This window comes from Lepidochelys kempii, chromosome 13, assembly GCF_965140285.1.
Source record: "Lepidochelys kempii isolate rLepKem1 chromosome 13, rLepKem1.hap1, whole genome shotgun sequence".
Lineage (NCBI taxonomy): Eukaryota > Metazoa > Chordata > Testudines > Cheloniidae > Lepidochelys > Lepidochelys kempii.
In genome coordinates this window covers 26,389,799-26,412,286 of record NC_136392.1, presented here as the reverse complement: position 1 = coordinate 26,412,286, position 22,488 = coordinate 26,389,799, and the positions used below count along the sequence as shown (strand labels likewise).

The 22,488-nt window shown below is 45.3% G+C and overlaps 1 protein-coding gene across 3 annotated transcripts in view; it reads right to left on the bottom strand.

Moving 5' to 3' along the window:
- Positions 1-2,086: 2,086 nt before the first annotated feature.
- PIGU (phosphatidylinositol glycan anchor biosynthesis class U) overlaps positions 2,087-22,488 on the bottom strand; it is a 40,673-nt gene continuing 20,271 nt past the window's right edge. For 2 of the 3 annotated variants that reach the window (XM_073309869.1, XM_073309871.2), the window contains exons 10-12: positions 19,246-19,370; positions 16,475-16,617; positions 2,087-2,636 (exon numbers count right to left, since the gene is read on the bottom strand). In XM_073309869.1, coding sequence (XP_073165970.1) covers positions 2,523-2,636; positions 16,475-16,617; positions 19,246-19,370 — 382 coding nt within the window. In that variant the 3' untranslated portion in view covers positions 2,087-2,522. Of the gene's footprint in view, positions 2,637-9,314; positions 10,494-16,474; positions 16,618-19,245; positions 19,371-22,488 lie in introns of those variants that run through there. The other variant, XM_073309870.1, reaches the window with a different exon arrangement.

The window sequence follows — 22,488 nt, the reverse complement described above, 5'->3', positions numbered from 1 at the left end:
TGAAAGGGGGAAGGGGGGGGAAGAGGGAGACCCATGGTAAAACTGGGACACATTTCAACTAGGCAGGGAAGCCAGACTGTCAGTTACATTAACGATTGGCTTTAGCAGAGCTCTGTGTGGCTTGAAAGCTTGTCTCCCCCTCCCCAGCAGAACTTGCTCCAATAAAGGCTATCCCCTCACTCAACTTGTCATTCTAATAGTGCCCAAGTCTCACCCCCAAAGAGCACTCTGGGACACCTTTTGCCACGGCAGTATCTCCTGCCGTCACTTGCTCTGACTTGGCCTTTGGAGGCTGCCATTTGGGCAGGACTAACCAGCTCGCCCTCGCAGAGCAGGAAAAGCTGATGACTTGGAAGGCCGAGTTTCAGACAACTTTCAAGGGTGCAAATTCAGTTGGCCTAAGCACCTGTGCTGGGACCATACCAGCCGGGAATCTAGCCCAAAGCCACCTGCTTGCCCCACTCCTGGAAGTTGGTCCTGCTCCCTTCCTGCCAGATAGGGCAGCCTCTGGGCTCCTTACCTAGAATTACATTAAGCACAATTTAAGGCAATTCAGACCTTGGAACAAGAAGAGTCCTGGATTTATTTAAACCGCGGGACCCTGAGGTTTCCTCCAAGCACAAGCCCAAAACAATGGCCTGGGGCAGAGGGTAAGGAGCCCCTCGTCCCCGCAGCATCACTGCTGCACAGAGCACTCGGGAAGCATTTGAAACTTGCATGATTTATTATCCACTTTGTGATGTGTCCCAAACACCTGAGAGCCGAGGGGAGAGCTGGTTCTGAGCGCCCTTCTGCAGCTGGGGCCAGGAGCCGGTCTCTTCCGGGGGAATTCCCACGCGGGAGTGGCTGGGTGTTGTGTACAGCAGGTTGGACTCGGCCCAAAACCGCCTACCCAAGTGCCAACAGTAGTGCAGTAAGGCAAGAGTTTGTAGTTTTCTTACAAAAAGCCATTTGAACACCGGCCTGACGAGACAGCAAATGTAGGAGAAAGGGCACCACGGCCAGCGGAGTGACTCTGTAAAAGGGGCCTGGGCAGGGGTGTGCATGACCATGTCTCAATCGTTCTCCGCTTAACGTGCTCGGTGTAAAACCAAAACGATGAAAGGGGGTTTCGAATGAGCAGCCCTTCGCGCCCCCTTGGGTTCTGAGAGGTGAGCTGGGTTCTCTCTGGCTTGTGTTGCCGGCACCAGTGCCAAGGACCCTGGCTCGGATCCTGCTTGGTTTCTTGGAGCTGTGTCAGGTCTGAAGAGTTAAGAGCAGCAGCAAAACTTATCTTGGTCCCTACAGCGGGTGGCTCTGGCACACAGGGACCAGCGCTGGGGAGTGAGATGCCGTTTTTGCATAGTCACTTTTCTGAGAGTAGCCCCATTTTAATGCTGCTCTAGGTGCGAGGGAATAACACTTTGGGTAAATGGCTCTCCTTGCTAAGAGGCTGCAGCCCATTTGGAGCCCAGGCACCCCAAAGTACTAAGAGGCGCCTTCTGGTTTGGATTTGTATTTCTAGAGAGAGGAATTCTCCCTCCTGGCCTCTCTCCCAAAATCCCAGAGCGGGGCAGCTCAAGGATCTAAACACAAGCCCCAAATAATAAAAGAGGGGGTGGGGTGACACTCTGTATTCCACATGCAGCCACGCTCTGCATGGATTCAATAAGTGATGTTATTTCTATTATTTTGTCTGTTCCCCTGAAACCTCCCAGTGCTGCTGTCCAGCTTCCAAAGGGATGGTCTCTCTTTTCCCTTAAAGGGAAACCCCCAGACTATCCCCAACCCTCCCTCTCCCTGCATTCACTTCCCTTCCCCCTCTTCCTGGTGGTTTGTGTTTCAGTTTGGTGATTTTACTGTAAATCCCTCCCAGATGGTTCATGCTATCACTTTCTCTCTGCTATGGAAAGCCAATAGGTTGTCCCCTGGATCCTCTATTCACTGCAGGAGCTGTCCACTGTTTAAGAGACACACTGATTTCCAGATGCAACGACAGAATGAAGAAACAAGTGTCTAAGTCAGTCAAAGCCAAGTCCCCAGAGCTTGCTGCACGCCAAGCAGGAGCATTACTGAGGAAAGCAATGAAGGAGGAGGAACAAAAGCAGTCTATGAAGAGATTTCCAGTGGCATTCAGTTCCAGAAAGAGAAACATACATCTCCAGTGACTTTCCCCACAAGTGATGATAATAAATTAAAGGGTTTATGGCCTTAACTCTCTGGGCCTGAGATGCAGCCCTGGGACTGCCCAGGACTGATGGTTGGTGTAGTAGCAGAAAGCACAGCTGAAGGAGGAAGGGAGGTGCTTCAACAGAGGCCACGTGGCCCTAGCAGCGCAGGTTTTGGCCAGTTATTATGGTCTTGGCTCTGAACTCAACGTCACTGCCAAAGAGGGTAATCCCATCCAAACCTCAGCCCTTTCTTCCTCCGCAGTAGGTAACATCCCACCAGTCAGACCACTCTCAGGGAACCCTCCCCACCCACCCCAAGCTTTGCGTGTTTTGTATAGAGGTCCATCCCCCAAGTCATGCAGGGCAGGGTGATTATTTCAGAACCAGCATGGCCTCCGTCCCGTCTTTCCTTGTCAAGTACAGGCCGTGAGTGAGGTAGTACTCTCGCCGGAGGAAGGCGTAGAAATAATCAGAGATGAGCAGGATCTGCAGAAGTGAAATGTACAGGGTGTAAGTGACACTTCATACCAAAGACTAGCTAGTTTTACAGACCACTGATGCAAAGCTCTCTTTCCCATATCATTCCCAACCTTGTCTCTCATTCAGGAGAGCAGTGACGACCCAATCCGACCTCTCCCAACTCAGAACCCCACGCTGATTACTTCTAATGGTCTTTAGTTTAAGGTCTGATCACTTCTGAGTTACTGTTTTATTCAGAGAGGACAAGAGCCTAGGAAGGACTAGAAGAAAAGCCACAAATGCTCAGGGTCTAATACAAAATGAAACGAGATAGAGGCTTTTGGAACTTCAATGTTTCCAATACACATTGTACTGACGGGTAAATTACAGGAAGACTAAGGCCCAGCTTTTTAAAGGTATTTAGGTGTCGCATACTGAGCAAAGCAATGCCTATACACCTTTCAAAATTTGGGCCTAAGTGACTTGCCCAGGTTAGTATAGCAAGTCAGTGGCAGAGTGGGAAAGAGACCACAGGAGTCCCAGCCACTAACAACTACCCTCTCTCCCCAATGAATCTATATTTTGCAGTGAGGCCCCATTGTGCTGGGTCCTGTACAAGTGTACTTTACAAGGCACCGTTGTTTGTGAAAACTCAAGAGCTGACTCAATGAACAGTTCCATGGGGAAGGCCTGAACTCCAGCATTTAGGGAGGGCTTGTTTTCTGTAACTGCCAACCCGGGCAGCTCCCACAACAGGGACTGGCTTTCGGTGAGTGCCAAAGTTTGGTCATTCTTAAAACACTATTTATTATTTACCCACTTGCCATTCATCCACTGATACCATTGTCCCCATATCTGCCCATCAGCGCTTGGATGCAGTCTGCCTGGGAACAAAGCAGTCACATTCACCAGTGACCCTGACCCATTCTGGAGCTGGAGGCCTTTATAGCACTGTACAGGGGTAGTAATCACTGTAACCACCGAACAACAGCGTGTCACAGCTGCAAAGCACTTCCCGAGCATTCATTATGCTACTCAGTGAATTCATTCAAGATGGAATTTCACCTGACAGCCCTTCTGGGTGCTGACTGGATCAAGGGAATGGGGTGATGGGCTGGGTGTGAGAGGTACGAAGGGAGCTGCACTGTCAGCAGGTGGCAGCTTGGTGGTGGGGCAGGTCATGTGGCTGCAGATGGGCGGGCTGGGGCGGGTCTGATGGAGTGGGAAGTGCAGGGGATTGCGGAAGTTTGGGTGGTCAGTGGGGCTGGCGGAGACGGAAGGGGAAAGCACAAGGCAGCAGAGAGCTAGGGCAAGGCTGGGAGAGAAGGAGCTGGGAGGCAGTGCCTGAAGTGGGGTGTGGAAGAAGGCTGGAGAAGGCTGGCTGTGCCCAAGGAGAAGAGAAAGCAGGAGCCAGGTGCAGCTGCTGTCAGACTGCAGTGCCAACAGGAGCACAGCTACTCTTTGATCCGAGGCCCTCAGCAGCCCCTCGCTGCAACGACATGTTGCAATCATGGACTTAACATTCCCCACACACCTACGGGAGGTGCATACTTTACACACGGCTGTATTTGAGGCACAGATGGCTTGTGTGTCTTGCCTATAGCCACAGACAGAAGCTGTGTCAAAGCTGCGTTCAGGAGTCTGTCAACAGCATTCACCCATCGCCATGGTATTTGAGCACAAGTTCCTGGCTTCTGGTCACAGGCTCAGATCTCCCACTCTCTCCCGCAGTGCTCACTTCACTAAGATGAGTCAACACTTCCCCGGAAGGCTGTAAAAGCCTTTTGATCTGAAAAAACAATTCGGCTTCTAGCTCCTACATCTCCTGCATCCCCTTCCCCACCCTGACTCTTTATCCCTGAAGAGATCTGCAGCTTAAGGATCTCATCTCTAACACCCTGCGACAACACAGCGGCTTGCTGACAAGGATGACGCTGCTCCCAGCCAAGGCCGATTCCTTCAAGCAGGGGCTAGGGCACGGCTCGTTGGACAGGCCGCTCTCACTAGTGAACAGCCACACAGGAGGTGTCAACAGCCTCAAGCAAAAGAGGTTCTAAGTCCCATGCGCGGCAGTGGCAAAGACACCCGTAGTTAATGTTATCTGCTTCCAGGGGAAATCAGTGTTCCCTTGCATGAAGGATGCTGACAACAGGTGATCCCCCAGGGCTGCAACACCTTCCAGGAAGGTAATCTACTCATTAGCTGCACCAGCACAAAGCTTCCACTAATCTTCCCTTCGACTGGCAGCCTTGCTTATGCATGGACATGCCAAGACACAAGCCCGGACCTTATGTGTAGTAAATACACACCCTCTTTCCAAGGGTTTCTTCCTGGAATATTTATTTTCTCTAGCACAGATGGGGAAATAATTCCCATCCATTGTCACCACAAACGACTCCAGCTGTATGGAACTTTTAGGAGCCCCATGTAGCTAACTAATTAAGTAATGAGTAATTAACTCCTGGAAGGAGGACTCATTTCTTGGAGGACAGAATTAAGGAGGTAAACGGATCATTAGGTTGAAACACACACTATGTCTGAGCCAGCGAAGATAAGAGGGAGAACACCCAGGGAACCATTTACTAACAATGGACAAGATTAGTTATGGATGTAAAGATGAGGTAAGGAGTAGGTCGAATGTGGACATGCATGGACAGACCATGCTGCACAGGGACTGGTTCCTGCAAAGTAAACACGCCAGTCCAAAAATGTATGATGTAATATATAGTAAATGCAATGAGATGTGTAAATGTATATGAAGGGAAAGGATTTCTGTGTAACTTTGGGTGTGTGGTACACTCTATACCCATTGATGGATAGGTCCATCAATGGCTATTAGCAGAATGGGCAGGGATGGTGTCCCTAGCCTTTGTTTGCCAGAAGCTGGGAATGGGCAACAGGGGATTGATCACTTGATGATTACCTGTTCTGATCATTCCCTCTGGGGCACCTGGCATTGGCCACTGTCAGAAGACAGGATACTGGGCTAGATGGACAATTGATCTGACGCAGCATGGCCGTTCTTATGTACTCATTATGCTTGAGTCTGATCATCTCAGAGCAGTTTTGCTGTATGCCAAATAAAGACACCTGAGTGATGAAATCTGGAGTCAAACTGAGTTTTTTTGGATCCCAGAGAACTGGATGAAGTTTTCTCCCGGTACTGGACAAGGTGTCTGAATAAGCTGAAAAAGATCTCGGAGGGAATCCCAACACGCCAGACTCGCTGCAGTGGAAGAAGCTAATGCTCCGTCTCATGTGGCATCCCATCTCTAATAATGGGCAAAGCTGGATGCTTCAGAAGAAAGTGTAAAACCCAAAATACCACCCTTCGCTCTGCAATGTCTTATGGGGGGGGAGTTTCTGTCAAACTCCACTTGTTTAAGCCTTGAGAGCTGGCGATTTTCAATTGGTTAAAGTCCTGAGCAGGGAAGCTACACGTGTTTAATTTAGGCCATTTCCCTCTCCTAGCATCTTGCTAAGAAATACCTGGGCAGAGGAAGGAAGAAAAGTGACTCAGGAAGGGTTTGCAGTCGTACTGGCCACAAGGGTGACCTGTCAGACACTGCAATATTCTAGTAAAAGAGAGACGCACACGACAGCTGGTCCCACTCTCTCCAGAGCTGCCAGTAACAGCCACCTCAGGTTTTCCCCACAGGGTAATTTCAGTGATGACAGGAATGCCTAGCACTTACATGATACTCTTCTTTTGCAGGGTGCTGTACAGACATTAATGAAGCCTCAGAACAGTCCCATTTCACAGTTGGGGAAACAGAAGTTAAGTGGCTTTCTCCAGACCCCACACCAAGCCATGGCAGTGCCAGGACTAGAACTCAGAACCTAGGCAAGTCACAGCCCCTGCGTTCCCCAGATTCTCCATATGAGGTTAAATCACCTCAGCCATGAGATTGTGAGGCTCAACTCATTAACATCTGGAAAACGCTTCAACAGCCTCATACAGAGGCACCACAGAAATGTATAATATTGTCTATAAATCTGCCTTGTCCTGAACTACCAGGTTAGTCCACAAATCACTCATTTGCTGCAAGACTTGTTTTGGCCCGTGACTGAAATATTCACATCTTCCAACTGTTAAAAGCACGAGCGCTCCTGTGAACACACAGCTCTGCTGCAGCCAAACAACTCTGAGAGCGGCATCATATGTGCAATGAGAAAACATCTCCGTGCTAGAGAGCTGAGAGTCCCTGGATGGCATTTCTACCTCTCAGCTATCCTTGGAAGTGTAACATGGGGCTCTATGGGGCAATACACCTCTCTGCCTGCAGCATCCTCTTGCTATTAATGACAGGGCAGACCGACTGTAAGGGCCAGTCTACACTGCGAAACAGAACGGGGACAATTGTGTTGTAACTGGTTTCCATCACAGGTTGTATGTGTAATTTTGCTGGCGCCCTAAGGAGTCCCAGAGGTGTGGCAGAATTGTTGGTGAGGGAGGCAGTGTTGCCTAGTGGCCAGAACTCTGGTCTGGGACTCAGGAGGCCTAGGATCTATTCCTGCCTCTGCCAAAGGGCAGTTGGGTGACCTCGGGCAAGTCATTTCACTGCTCTGTGCCTCAGTTTCCCCATCTGTAAAATACGGATAAGGAAACTGACCTCATTTGTAAAATGCTTTGCGATCTACTAACAAAAAGCGATACATCAGAGCTAGGTACTATTACTAGTGACAGTGCATTTTAATGTGCACCAACCAGGCTGTCTGCTGAAATAAATACACAAGTGAGTGGGTGCTCTGATGAGCACACATTAAGTTCAAGGTCAGATTGTTCCGGGGCTGAATCTCCCATGTGTGACAGCACAGCGAATAGGCTGCCAGCCCCAAGGAGGGACTGGCACTGCAAAGCTCAGATGGGAGGGTGGGGGGGCACATGGCCACAGGGTGGGTAATCTTTCCCTCCAATAGCACAGTCCCCTATCACACAGGCACTTCTCACCTGCCTCCCTTCAGATTTCACCCCCTCATGGAGCATGCAGGGATACTTCCCACAGGAACAGCACAGCTATATTAAAAGCCCTAGAGTCACCACTACCTAGAATACAAATTTTATACAATGGCCATCTTAGAAAGTCGATAATCAGTTACCACACAGCAGTATACTTAGAACAGGAGGTAAGCGGGGTATCTTAGACACCATGGTACGGTGGGAAGTGTTGATTTTAATGGAACCTTTTTAATGCACAGAAGGGGTCTGAGTTATGACTGCTGCAGGGAACATAACTTTGATTTCTTGATTTCTGTGCCTTTATAATCTAAGCCACAGTGTTATATTAATACAGCTTTTTGCATGCAACAATAGCGCTAATCTGGCATTGATTAGCATGTGAGTAACGGTTAAAACAATACTGCTGCCCTGACAGAAGGACAGAACAGGTAGAGTCCCAGGGTGGACCAACTCCCTGCAACCCTCAACCCCAAGTAGGGGGGAGGGCTTCTCCCTGGAAAAGGCAGGCCCAAGAGGGGACTGAAGCTCACAAAATAATGGTAAAAGTAATCCAAGACCATGGCCAAGGCGCTGTCGGAATATCAGCCCTCACCATTCTCCAGTGAGGTGGGTGAGTGTTGTTATCCATCGTCTACAGATGAAGACTCTAAGGCACAAAGAGATGAAGCGATTTGGCTACAGTAACTCCTCAGTACACTGTGACTGTACAATGCCCTGACTGGGGCCGTTACATGTTGCTCTCACATAAATTCTTAAAAACGCCCATGACAGAGCCAAGGCTAGATCTCAGGGCTTCCTGAATCCCAACCTTTTGCTCCTTTGCCATTCCTCACAGCCCTTCGCCTTTCTGAGAAGCGAGGCCAGTCACTTCAGATAACCAGCTCTGGCCAAGTCAAGCTGCAGATGCCCTGGCTTCCCTGCCAGTGTGAATGAAGACATCACAAATGCCAAAAACAAAGGCACAAGAAACAACCCTTTGGGAATCCCTATTTTCATTCCTTCCCTTTATGGACCTCGGTGACATGTCGCTCTCACGGACAGTAACCAAAGCGCTAGTCACAGCTCCTTTTTGGGAAGGCTCCCAAAGAAGTCCGCCTGTGACATTACAGCAACATGTTAGCTCTTGTTAAAACAGCCAAGAGTTATGGGATCTTACAAAGAGGTGGTTTATTTCCCATACCCTTTAAACTTTGTGCTGATACGCTGCAGCTTGTGAAAAACTGCTGCACGCACCTTACACTAAAAGCCCACGGGTTAAAAGAGGACAGCACCCCGGGGAACAGATGTGATGTGAACGTGGGTAACAGGCAACTTCTAATGTATCTTGAGCAGGACAGCAAAAGCTTTAAACTGCTTCCTGTGTTTTGTTTGAATTTAGCCTTAGGGTTTTTGCTTAGAGATTGCTCTTGTTCTTCCTTTAGAAAATGAGTACAATCCAGTAGAGGTTTTAGGAGCCCGTATGATTCTGAGACACACAGCAACCAACCATTGCTCCTTCAACTAGACAGAGCGTGAGAGGCTGCTACTTGTGGGGAAGGTTCCAATCTCCCCCACATCCCAACTTTAGCCTAAAACTTGCTCTGGATATAAATAAATAATAATAAAAAAAATCCCGCCATCTTTTCTGGCTTCTCCTCAAAACTGAAATCTCCAAGCAATCTGCAGAGTTTGGATTAAAGTGGTCTAAGCCCTACTGTATTTCACTTTAAGGCATAAAATGCATTCAACTGATTGAAGAACCGTTAAAGAAATACAAACATAACTAAAGGAAAGTTGTGCAAATCTTGTCTTTACACAATCTTGCCACTGTTGACACAAGAGCCTTCTCCTGTGCAGCCCTTGGAGTCCTGTATCTGAACGTCTCATCCACTTATACTCTAACATAACTCATAACTCCTCCACTTTCATAACCTACCTGAAAATGGATCTTTTCTCCTTGTTTAATATATCTGATTTCTCTCTGTCTTTACTTGTTATTTACACTCTGAAAAGCATTTTAAGACACAGATGAAAGAATTTTCACAAAACAAAGGTTAACTTTGTATTCTATTTTGAATAATTTTGTGTTAAAATGCATTTGATCAATGGATTTAATGCAATATAAACTGAAGATCCTCCTTTGTTAAGGAAATAACTTTGTGAGATAGATGATTCTCATATGACAAACACATACTTCCTGGGTGATGAGATGACTAAGGAAACATTTTCAAAAGCGCCCAAGTCCTGTTGATCTTCTCTGAGACTCTGGCTCTTAAGTAACTTAGGTGCTTTTGAAATTGTACTTAAGTCTCATAAGGCCTGTACAAAAGTCTCATAATGGCCCTTTTGCCATTGACCTCAATGGATGCAGATATGTAGTATTTATAGCTTTATGACCACCCTAGGTATTATTTTTTATGTAACTGCTGTTATTCTTGGTAATGCATCTTGCTGAGGAGGGGGAAGTTACAAATGCAGCTGGCCAGTTTGGAAAGTCTACATGAAAACAACTCAAGATAACTGTTAAATGACAGAAAACCACTGCTCCCCCCAGACCACATCAGTGGGCAAATAATTAGTTGCCTTCAACTCAAGCTTTGCTGGCTTGCTGTATCACTGGCTAGGAAATCTGTGCACAAGGATCTCAAGAAAGGTTTACACAGCAACACTCTGGAGGGGTAAAAGGGTTTTTGGCAGTTCAGCAAACAAAGGTCGCACACAGACAATTCATGCTCTTGCATTACTATCACGTTATTTTTCACCCTGTTGGCTCCCCAGGCATGCTGCAAACTGAAATGGAGATGGAGACTATATACAAGGGAGAACTCCATCCACTAGTGAAGTGATGATAAGATGCAGGGTGAAACAAGGAAGCTGTTTAACAACATGCAGCAAAGCTATACAACCGGTTAGCAAGTGAAGAAGAATTCTTTGTCTTGCTGAAACTGCAAGGGAATTAAAGAGAGCAGAACATAATTACCCATGCTGGAATGTGGCCAAGTCACTTTTACGACCGTTCCCTCTCCAAAGATTTCCATGCAAACTTTAATGATCACAAGTGGCCAGGACCTCAACAGCACCTGCAACAGCCTAGTACCATGCCGATGTATTGGTTCTGCACTCACTCAGAAAGAAGCAGTGTCACCATGGCCCACATCTCTAGCATCACTACCTGCAGCACCTAGGCATCCCTTGGAGGTCTCCTATTCAAGCACTGACCTGGCCTGACCTTCTAACAACATCACAGCACAAAGTGATATTGTCTGCTGCCTGACCCTACACAGTCACTTAATCAAACTGAAGGTGCCAGGCAGAAAAACGGATTCCAATTTGTTTTCTTGAATGTAATAGCAAAATAATTCTAGATACCTTGCAGACACAGCACCCTCCCAAAAATAAATAAAAGGATAGATGTCCAAGGAACTGCTCATTTCAGGAGAGCAATTATTTCTGTTTAAAGCTTTAATGGGTATTGTGTGTTTGTGTTTTGGAACTTTAAGATGATGGCTGGCCAGAATGCAGCTTGGTCAGTCATTAACAGCCCTCTGATGACTGCAACATACTATCTGCAGGACAGCACTGAAGGCCAGAATTATTAAAGCCCAGGGACGCGCCAGTTTTGAGAACCTGAAAGTCAAGACAGGAAGGGAATCCTTAAAAAGCCAACAGGAATGCTGAGGTCACAGACAAGACTGCTTTGGTGCTACCCTTCCTGCCTTTTAAAGCAGACCTGACAAGAAAAGCTGAGAGAGTAACTAATTTTTCAATTCGCTGTCAATTCCAGGAATAGGGTTGAACTCAAAACAAACTTTTTCAGAATTTTCAGAGAATTGAAAAAGTCAGAAAAATTCCATTTTGGATCAGACAAAAACGTTTTGGGTATTTTAAACTTTGTTTTTATAAAGGGAAAGGAAATGAAGGCCTAGATGGTGGTGACATCCCTTATGCCCAATAGCCCAGTAGGATTGGCACTCACTTGGGATGGGAGAGGGTACTCCCCTAGGGGAGTACCCTAACCACCAGGATATGGAGTCACTCTCTCCCCCTGTCTGGCACATTAGCCATTCAAGAATTTTATACAAAGTGGAACAGCTTCAACAGGACAGCCAGAGAGAATCCCACCCCAGGATACCCTAGAGTCTAGGGGTTAGGGCACTAACCTGGGGGAAGCCTGGGTTCAAGTCCCTACAACTCCAGAGCAGGTTTCAAACGTGGGTCTCCCACATCCCCAGTGAGAGCCCTAACTACAGGGCTAGTGGTAGGGGGGAAGTGATGGCAGCTCCTCCCCTCCTCCATTTTGTGAATAGCACCTTATTCCTCTTGTGAATCTAGCCCCACAAAATGAAATGTTTTGTTTTGATACAATTTGTTCTGACATTTCTGGAATTTTTCTTTTTTTAATTTCAGCTGAAACGAGCTGCCAATCTGACCTGAAACTGCATTCTTTGGGGAAAAAACAAGTTTTGTCTGAAGCATTTCACTCAGCTCTATTGAAAAGTGACAAGACTGAGGATGAGCACTGCAGAGGGTCTTCTGTTGACTGAGTCTCCCACCAGACTCTGCCAACAGGGAAAGAATCACAGAAAGGGGTGATGGTCATGCGAAGGGATACAACATTCAGGGATCTATGTGGGAGAAGGACTATGTGCCAATATGTGGCATGTGACACTGGGCAGTTCTCGCTAACAGCGGGGAAGCTGGTCTCTGTAGCTCTTATGCTATCTGCAACAGAAAATCCCCGCTCTTGATGTCAAGTCATAAAAGCAGCCAAGACTGTGGATGCCTCTCTAACAAGTTAGGGATGCTACACATCACATCACATTCTGCTGAACAGAATGCCAAGTGAAGATTCAAGGTACCCGACTGGTGAATGTTGTTGACTTGTAGGCAAGGCTCTCCCAGAGGCTTTATAGCATGTTTGTAAGCAAGAGTCTTATGATGCGTTGTAGTAACGTTAAGAGTGGAAAAGTACTGGCTTATGACAACCTTTGTCATATTTCCTAAGACTAATATGTATTTTTAAACATACTAACCACAATAACAGAGGTATGAGTTAGCCAAATGTGAAGGACAAATCACAGATGTTCAGTCATGTAGTTAGACATTTATAAATGTAATGAGTTAGGAAATATACTAAAATAAAATATTTGCAGGCTGGGGGAAAAAAACCTACAGTAATGAAACTTAAACAAGTTGGGTATAATAGACAAAACCAAGACAGTATTTAAAAAAATTGTCATCAGGTTGCAAGGCATGGTTCTACAAACTTGGTAATATATACTTCTCTTTTGTGTTAACCATCGCTTAATAAATCAAATCAAGCTAAGTTACTTAAGGTCCCCTTAATTATATTCAAACCTGTAATACTTAATTAAATTGATTAAAAATGTATAGGGCATTTATTATCTAGTAATACTCTATACATTCCAACTGAACCAACGTCATCAGTAAAGAGATCCCTGCTTTCAGCTTGCAATACTCATGCTATTGCATGGCAATTCCTGGAGATTAATGACCTGAGGGGAGCAGTTCACGTGACTATTAACCCCAGAAAAACCCTGAAGTTACTGCCAAGTCAGCATATTCCTGTCCCAAAAAGGGAGACATTGCAGCATTTCTTGAAGATTTCTAGGATGAACGGTTCACAGTGGCAGAAAGCTCAGCAAGCCCCACTGTGGATACCTTCCAGCTGCATGAGTAATACAGTGTAAAGAACCCAACGTTTAGAACCAAGAATAAAAATGGAAAAGTTACTGAGAGAATGAGAGTGAACTGAAAAGGGAAGCGAGCGTGCCTTTGCCATTATAAATAAGGCGACAGAGACAGGAAGGTACAACTCTCACTGGGGCAACTCCTACCCTATCATGAGTGCTTAGGGCTTGGGTGCAATGGAACTGATGTGGCTCTGTCTGCATGGAGGATCAGGGAGTTCACATACAGGGTTCCACACATTCTACCTTCCACTAAGCACAGAGGGTCCCTGGAGATTGCGGGGTAAGGTAGGTCAAATCAGATGGGGAGACTACAGGGATCCACTGGACATAAACATGTGTGGGAGGGGAAAAAAGGGAGGCACGCAGTAGGAGTGCCTACAGAACTCCGTCTGCAGCTCTGAGGGCTTAGTGACAGCTAGAGAACCACTCTATCATCTGTTTGTGACCTGAAGGGCAAAAGAAACATCTTGCTTTTAGAAAAGGAGTACTTGTGGCACCTTAGAGACTAACAAATTTATCTGAGCATGCTTGGGGGTCGCAAAGTTATGCGACCCCCGAGCATGCTCAAATAAATTTATTAGTCTCTAAGGTGCCACAAGTACTCCTTTTCTTTTTGTGAATACAGACTAACACAGCTGCTACTCTGAAATCTTGCTTTTAGTGAGTCATCACTTTTAATAATGCGCTAACTTGCTATGTCAGGTATTGGGAACATTGTTGAGGCAATCCAACTCCCTGACTCCAGCAGAGATATGGGTCTTTCCACAAACTAAACCCATCCCTTCCAGCAATAGGGACAATTTCTCTCATGGTGCTGTGTTACAAACAAGCAGAATCTCACTGGATGTGAGAAGATTGCTGCCTACCATTGTTTCATTGGAGGTCCCACTGGACCTGTAGGCTATACTTCAACAGCAGGAATGGTGGGCATGTTAACGTGCGCAGCTGGAGTCTGCCACTCAGCAGACAAATGTGCTTCCTACAGTGATCATCAGTCAACTGTTAATTTTCAGTCCCAGCTGGGACCGTTAAGACATCAGCACGATTAAATCACCATCCTTAGCATCACTAAGTGCTATCCACGTCTAACAGCAGTAAGTGGACACTGGTGCTGACTCAGACCACACACCTGTGTTTGGGCTTGTTTTTGGACAGAAGCACTAGTGGGAGCATAAGAAGGAGGCCTGCCAACCCTTCTGTTGTGTCTCCCCAGCCCACCAGAAAGAAAGATACATTAGTCAATGTGGGCCACTGATTCCTGTCTTAAACCTGATGATCCTTCCAGCTAGCAGGCAAATACTCCTGCTCTGTATGTCCACATCAACTTTCATCCAGGATCACAAAGTGCTTTCCAACTGTTAATTTAAGTCAGTCCCCGCAACACCCCTGTGAGACAGGTAAGTATTATTCCCATTTTACAGAGGGAGAAACGGAGGCAGAAAGAATGGAAATGACTTGCCTAAAGTTACAGACAGAGGAAGAATTGGGAACAAAATTCAGGAATTCATGACTTTCAACCTTGTGGTCCTCTCTCCAGACCAATCATCTCTGCTGATTTGGACAGCCTTTCCTTGCACACCTACTCCTCTGCACAAGAGGTGAAACTGCTTACTGCACTAGGGATTGGTTGTTTCTGACAGGTGTTCAGAAAAGTGTTTGGGAGAACAGACAGCCAAAATTTCTGAGCATAGAAATTGCACAAGAAACTATGGAAGTCTGAAGTGATCCAGTAAGACTGAGAACACAACCCTCTATGCATTCTCTTTCCATTTACAAAACTACATGAAATTGCAATTTTACTGCTCCCCTCATACATTAGCAACGTGCATATTTAGAGGGCTAAAGAACCACCATCTGCCCCTGATTTCTCCTATGACCCACTGATTATGCTATTTTGATCAGTATCTTTATAGCCATTACCCCCACTCTTACCACTGTTTGCTTTCAGGTTTCAGAACTTTCACCCTTTATAAATCTACTGTGTTTCAACTGCACAAAAGGCTCATTTCTGGCCTCTCAGTAAGCTTGCCTGTCTAGTACAAGGTGACGCACACACACCCAGAGTGCCAAAATGTTAGAGGTGGTCTAATTTTTAACATGAAAAGAACATTCAGTTTCTTCAAAGGAGGAACAAAGTCTAATTGTTCTGCATGTGAAATTGACGCAAGGCTCGGTGAAGATCAGCAATATGAAATGGCTTAGTTACTCCTTTAAGTTTTCTGCACACAAGCTGTAAATGGGAGAAGTGTGGACGAAGTTTGGGGGATCTGTCTATTGCCGGCAAATACTAGTTTACAAAGAGGAAAAAGAAATTAGCAGGTTGCCGAAATTGTGGACAAGGGTCTCAATCCCATGAGGTGCTGAGCATGTTCAATCTCAGTGAAGTCAATGGGAACTGGGGATGACCAGCACCTTGCAGAACTTGAGCTCAAGAGGAGGAAAGAAGATTATCTGGGTGCTTTTGGGTATGAACTTTCCTTTTTAGGACGTTAACTTAAATAGAAGCTTTTACTGCTGTTTTACAAATCTGCCAGCTTCCAAACCAGGCACCTGGGATCCTTCCTCTGTTTCCAAGCTACAGGCTGTATATTTTGCAGCATAAACTGCACAGAACATTAAGATATGGTTCAAGTAATCAGACAGAACAGTTCTGCTTCTTCTTAATGTGTTAGAGCCTCGTGACTAAGCTCTTGGCAGTGACAATCTCAGCTTGACAAGAGAGCCAGGATGCTTGCTACAATCAGTGCAGGATGCACAAAATGGACCATATTCTGTAACAAAGGAGTTCTCAACCTTTTTCTTTCTGAGGCCCGCCCGCCCCCCAGCACGCTATAAAAGCCTCCATGGCCCACCTCTACCACAACTGTTTTTATGCATATACAGTAGATTAAAAGCCAGGGCTGGCACTAGAGGGTATCAAGCAGAGCAACACCCTGTGGCCCTGCACCACAGGACGCCCTGCAAAGCAGAGTTGCTCGGGCTTTGGCTTCAGCCCCCCACAGCTTGGGCTTCGGCTTTCTGCCCCGAGCCCCAGTGAGTCTAATGCTGGCCCTGTTTCTGGTTTATTTTGGAGGATCCCTTGAAACCTGCTCATGGCCCCCCAGGGGGCCCCGGACCCCTAGTTGAGAGCCAGATATCGCTTATTTGACAGTCACGTAACCAGGCACCCAGCTGTGCTGCACAAGTGTTGCCAATTGCCTCATTTTACTAACCTGCCCTACATTGAACGTCAACGTGATGGCATAATAAAAATTGGAATTGGCACTTCCTGCGTAAATCCAGAGATGCCAGAGCACTGGGAACAGCAGGGAGCAGACAATGAGCACGCAGGAGAGGATAAAGATGTTCCGAAGGACTGTAAGAAAAAACAAGGATATTATAACAGTGTAGTTGAGATACTAACAAGCAGCTGACCTCATGTCATCTGAGGATGGTGCTTAGCATGTCTACAGCACCACCCAGCAACTTGGAGGCACTAATTAGAGGGTGTTTCTCTCCACCAGCACAACCTTTCATAATGATAAATATTTGCTATAATAATCCCGCTATTGCGGATAATAAAACAACTGGGATTTTTCTTTAAAAGAAAATAATTTTGCCTGTTTAATTTTAGATTGAATCCCCCCTTTTGAGGCTCTTGCTTCTACTTCCTGGTTTCCAGCAAGTGCTGCTCTGATGACAGCAAAAGCGAGAGACCCCTCAACAGCAGCAGGGGCAGTGAGCCCCTGCTCACTGTTTAATGAGCCATTAAAGCTCATTCTCTGAGAGGGATATTACACCTCACCCCAGCATCCAATCAGGTTACTGTGCTTACCTACAGGAGAGCCGAAGTGATCAATTATTGAAGGTACCCAAATCACTTTGGATTAGCCTGGAACCCAGGGGAGCTTTCCAACTGGCTGCCAATGTTGTCATAAAGGATGCAGACTATTCTCCCCTTAATATATGAATTCCCTTTTCATAACTATAATAGGACATTGCAGGATAATAGAATCATAGAAGTGTAGGACTGGAAAAGACTTCAACAGGCCATGTAATCCACCCTTCTGCACTTAAGGCAGGACTACGTAATAACTAGACCATTCCTGACCAGTGTTTGTCTAACCTGTTCTTAAAAGCCTCCAGTGAGGTACTGAACCATGATTGTCCTTCTCGGGTAGCCATGGTCCCTTGGCTGTATGTGCCTGGAGCTCCCAGCTCACCCACGCTGAACCAAGATGTTTTGGAAACGTGCTGCCTTGGTCTATCAGGCCTGGCTGCCTAAGGGATCAAGTCTAACTGATGGAGTTACTGGGCTATATTATCAAGGCTGTTTTATCCTCTGCTATAGTAATTCCAAGACTGGAGGAGCAGCTGTCCTCAAAGGAGGTAAAAAGCCCCACCTACTAGTAGCTAGTGCTGCTACAGAGAACCAGCCATGGGTCACTATAATGAAGCCCTGACTACATAACCTTTCAATCCTCTTCATTCTTCTTCTTGTTCCTTTTTGAGGTTTTAGGATTAGCTTGGATTTTCAAACAACATGTAATGATTTCAAAAGCTTCATAGAAATAACCGGAGCGGAGAGGCGAGGGTGTGAGTCTTGTGAACCAAACCCCCCGTTTTGGATTACAAAAGCCAAAGGGAAACAAAGATGGGAGGTTTCACATTTCCAGGCCTAACTAGGCCCCTTTGTCTTAAGGCTGAAATTGCTTATTAAGGAGATTGAGGTCATGTTTGGGTTAGCAATGGATTGACACAATCCAAAGAACAGCCAGGCACGGTTGGCTGGTACTGACTGCCATAGCCACCCCAAACCAGTCACTCCAGGAAGCAACACAAATTTTCCTGGAATGTTACACTGCCAGGCTCATTAGCTGCTGAAACATTATCTCAGCAGACATTGAAAGTCATCCTGAGGTGGTACGTCATGGAATAGGAGCCTGTGAAAATGAGCTGTAAGCTACCTGACAGTTATACCAAGTCCAATGCTCAGGGGCTAGAAACGGTCTTTGTGGTCTAAGAGAGGCCAATGGCTTGGCTAAATGGGGTGATCCAGTCAGCACACATTTTGAGTGTGATCTCTCTCACACAACAAACTGACAACTGTGAATTATCATTTGTATTACTGTAGCACCTAGGAGCCCTCATCCTGGACCAGGACACCAATGTTCCAGGCACTGTACAAAACACAGAACTAAGTGTTAGAATGGAGAGTTTAGTGACTGGATTAACTGTGGGACTGGTGCTCAGATTACCAGAGCCAGAAACTGAGATTAGAGACACTCCCAACCCAATTCAAAGGGTGCCTGTACTTTATATCAATGATATGATGATAAATACTTTGCACTCATGAAGCATCCTTCATGCAAGGATCTCAAAGAACTTTACAGACAAGCAATTAATCCTCAGAACAACCTGGGCAAGGAAGGAGGGAAAGTTGCTCACAGAAGTCAGAAACTCTCCCCACAAAGTTCATGGTTTGTATTGATCAGACTTGTTTCCTTCCAAGCAATGAACAGTCCAAGAGGGACAGTGCCCCCTGTGGCATGCAGTTGTATTGCATAGCCCCAGGCCTCTTCTGGTTTTCCTATCTTCATCCTGCAATGAAGAGTTTTGGGGCAGGTCTACTCTTAAAACACTTCACTGGCGCAGTTGCACTGCTGTAGCGCTTAAGTGAAGATGCTTCTACTCTGATGGGAGAGCTTCTCCCGTCGGCGTAGTTAACTCACCTCCATGAGAGCAGTAGTTATGTCAATGGGAGAAGCTCTCCTGCCGACATAGCACTCTCAACCCTGGGGGTTAGGTCGGTATAACTACATTGCTCAGGAGTGTGGATTTTGCATACTCCTGAGCAATGCTGTTATACCGATGTAAGTCTGGAGTGTAGAGCTGACCTAAGCCCCTCACCTCAGCCATGTCAACAAACCAAGGTTTGGATTGAGAGTGCCGCAGGGACTGTGGAAGAATGGAGGGAGGGAAGAATCAAACACAAAGAACTTACATCTGTAAAGGTGGCTCCAGAGCGGAAGGAAGGCCATGTATAGCGCTACGTCTCCCACGGTTGGGTAGGACTTGAAGATAGAAATGATGGCAAGCTGAACGAACAAGAAGAAGATGGGGTGCTCCCTAGAGAAAGGAAAAAGGCAGTGACTGGATATGACAGGTACTGGAGGAGCAGCAGCATTTGTCTCTGAAAGCTGGTGCCCAGGATTGGCAGGACACATGAACATACACGCTCTTGATCTGTTTCCCCAGCAAATCTCCCAGTGCGCTGGGCTGCAAGCATTGAGTCAACTTGCAGAGGAGTATTCCAAGGGCATTTGTGTACCTACACATGGATACTTTGGGCACACACATTGCACACATTTACACAATCATCCTGTTGTGTCCAGGCCTTTCAAGTGCTGCCTTCTGTTGTGGTAGGAAGAGCAACCAATGCTACTTCACTCGGAGATGCTTTTGCCCCACAAGGACTGTTTTGAGAAGCTCCCTGCCTGACAGATTCACCCTATGGCATATGAGAACAGCAGCTGAATACATTCCAAGTCATCATATAACAGTACCATCTGAAATCCAGACAGTTACTGGGCTGCTTTCAAACAGAATGGCACAGTTCTTATCACAACCCTTTAGTAACTTTCCTGAACCTTTTACTTTACTTTTGCAATGAAGGACTTTACAGAACTGGCTTTGAGTGTCCTGATGTCCAATCCACAGCATGATCCATCTTAACTGCCAGCTGTGATCAAGCATCCCCTCCAGCTGCCCCCCCACTCCCAAGTCCATGTTTTTGACTACTGTATGACATAACCCTACCTATGGGTCAATATGTATTAGGGTAAGAATTCAGCATCTCCTCAATCAGAAATATTCAGCCAGCTTCCTGCATAACTACTCCAACACAAGCATATGCATGGGTATTTTACAATTCACATTCCACAGATAGACCTCTTCCTCCAGGAATGAAAGTATGTGTCACAGACAAAGGCTGTAGGTGAAAATAATGACCTATATATTGAATTTATGACAGTGCAAGCATTTGGTACATGTGTAAGAGACATATTTACAAGGATCTCCACAGTGCAGCATTCTGCCTGTTTTACAAGCATAAGTAGTTGTAGCCGTGTCGGACCTGAAGAAGAGCACTGCGTGGTTCAAAAGCTTTTCTCTCTCATCAACAGCTTGTTCCAATAAGAGATATTACCTCACTCACCTGGTCTCCCTTACAAGCATGAGACAGAGGGCCAGAGTATGTAGAAAGCATCAGGCTCTAAAGCACAGTTTGTTTTTAATTAGGGCTGTTGATTAACTGCAGTTAACTCACATGATTAAAAATTAATCATGATTAATCGCTGTTTTAATCACACTGTTAAAACAACAGAATACCAATTGAAATTATTTAAATATTTTGCATATTATTCTACATACTTTATATATATTCTATTCTGTGTTGTAATTGAAATTAGTGTATATTATTTTTTAATACAAATATTTGCATTGTAAAAATGATAAACAAAAGAAACAGTATTTTTCAATTCACCTCATACAAGTTCTGTAGTGCAATCTCTTTGTCGTGAAAGTGGAACTTAAAAATGCAGATTTTTTTGTTGTTACATAACTGCACTCAAAAACAAAACAATGTAAAACTTCAGAGCCTACAAGTCCACTCAGTCCTACTTCTGTTCATCCAATCGCTCAGACAAAAGTTTGTTTACATTTACAGGCGAAAATGTTGCCCTCGTCTTATTTACAAATAAGTCACCACAAAGTGAGAACAGACATTTGGCATGGCACATTTGTAGCCAGCATTCCAAGGTATTTATGTGCCAGATATGCTAAACATTCATATGCTCCTTCATGCTTCGGCCACCATTCCAGAGGACATGTTTCCATGCTGATGATGCTCATTAAAAAAAAAAATAGCGTTAATGAAATTTGTGACTGAACTCCTTGAGGGAGAATTGTACGTCCCCTGTTCTGTTTTACCTGCATTTTGCCATACAGTTCATGTTACAGCAGTCTCGGATGATGACCCAGCACATGTTCGTTTTAAGAACATGTTCACAGCAGAGTTGACAAAACGCAAAGAAGGTACCAATGTGAGATTTCTAAGGATAGACACAGCACTTGACACAAGGTTTAAGAATCTGAAGTGCCTTTCAAAATCTGAGAGGGACAAGGTGTGGAGCTTGCTTTCAGAAGTCTTAAAAGAGCAACACTCCGATGTGGAAACTACAGAACCCGAACCACCAAAAAAGAAAATCAACCTTCTACTGGTGGCATCTGACTCAGATAATGAAAATGAACATGCGTTGGTCCACACTGCTTTGGACTGTTATCCAGCAAAACCCGTCACCAGCATGGATACATGTCCTCTGGAATGGTTGTTGAAGCAGGAAGGGATATGAATATTTAGTGCATCTGGCAAGTAAATATCTTACAATGCTGGCTACAACAGTGCCATGAGAATGCCTGTTCTCACTTTCAGGTGACACTGTAAACAAGACCTGGGCAGCATTATCTCCTGCAAATGTAAACAATCTTGTTTGTCTGAGCAATTGGCTGAACAAGAAATAGGACTGAGTGGGTTTGCAGGCTCTAAAATTTTACATCGTTTTATTTTTGAATGCAGTTTTTTTTTGGTACACAATTCTACATTTGTAAGTTCAACTTTCATGATAAAGAGATTGCACTACAGTACTTGTATTAGGTGAATTGAAAAAATACTATTTCTTTTGTTTTTTTACAGTGCAAATACTTGTAATAAAAAAATATAAAGTGAGCACTGTACACTTTGTATTCCATGTTGTAATTGAAATCAATATATTTGAAAACGTACAAAACATCCAAAAATATTCAAATAAATGGTATTCTATTATTGTTTAACAGTGCGATTAATTGCACGATTAATTTTTAATTGTGCCATTAATCACAATTATATTTTTAATCTCATGACAGCCCTATTTTTAATTCAAACGAACTGGCTTTGCAGTACTGAAAAAAAATTAAAATAAAGAAGAGACACTGAATGTTCCAGAATGACCTTCATATTTGACTTTCAGACTATGGCACTGGAACCTTGCATGCTTTAGGCACAATGAGAGCTTTTTTTTTTTTTTTTGGTCTTTAGAGCTGTTTATACAACATTCAAAAAGCAAGGCTGAAACTGGACTGACATGTTCTTAAAAAGAGAGGACTCCTAAAGCACAGACAGCAGCCAGTTCCCAGACAGCTGTAAGAACGG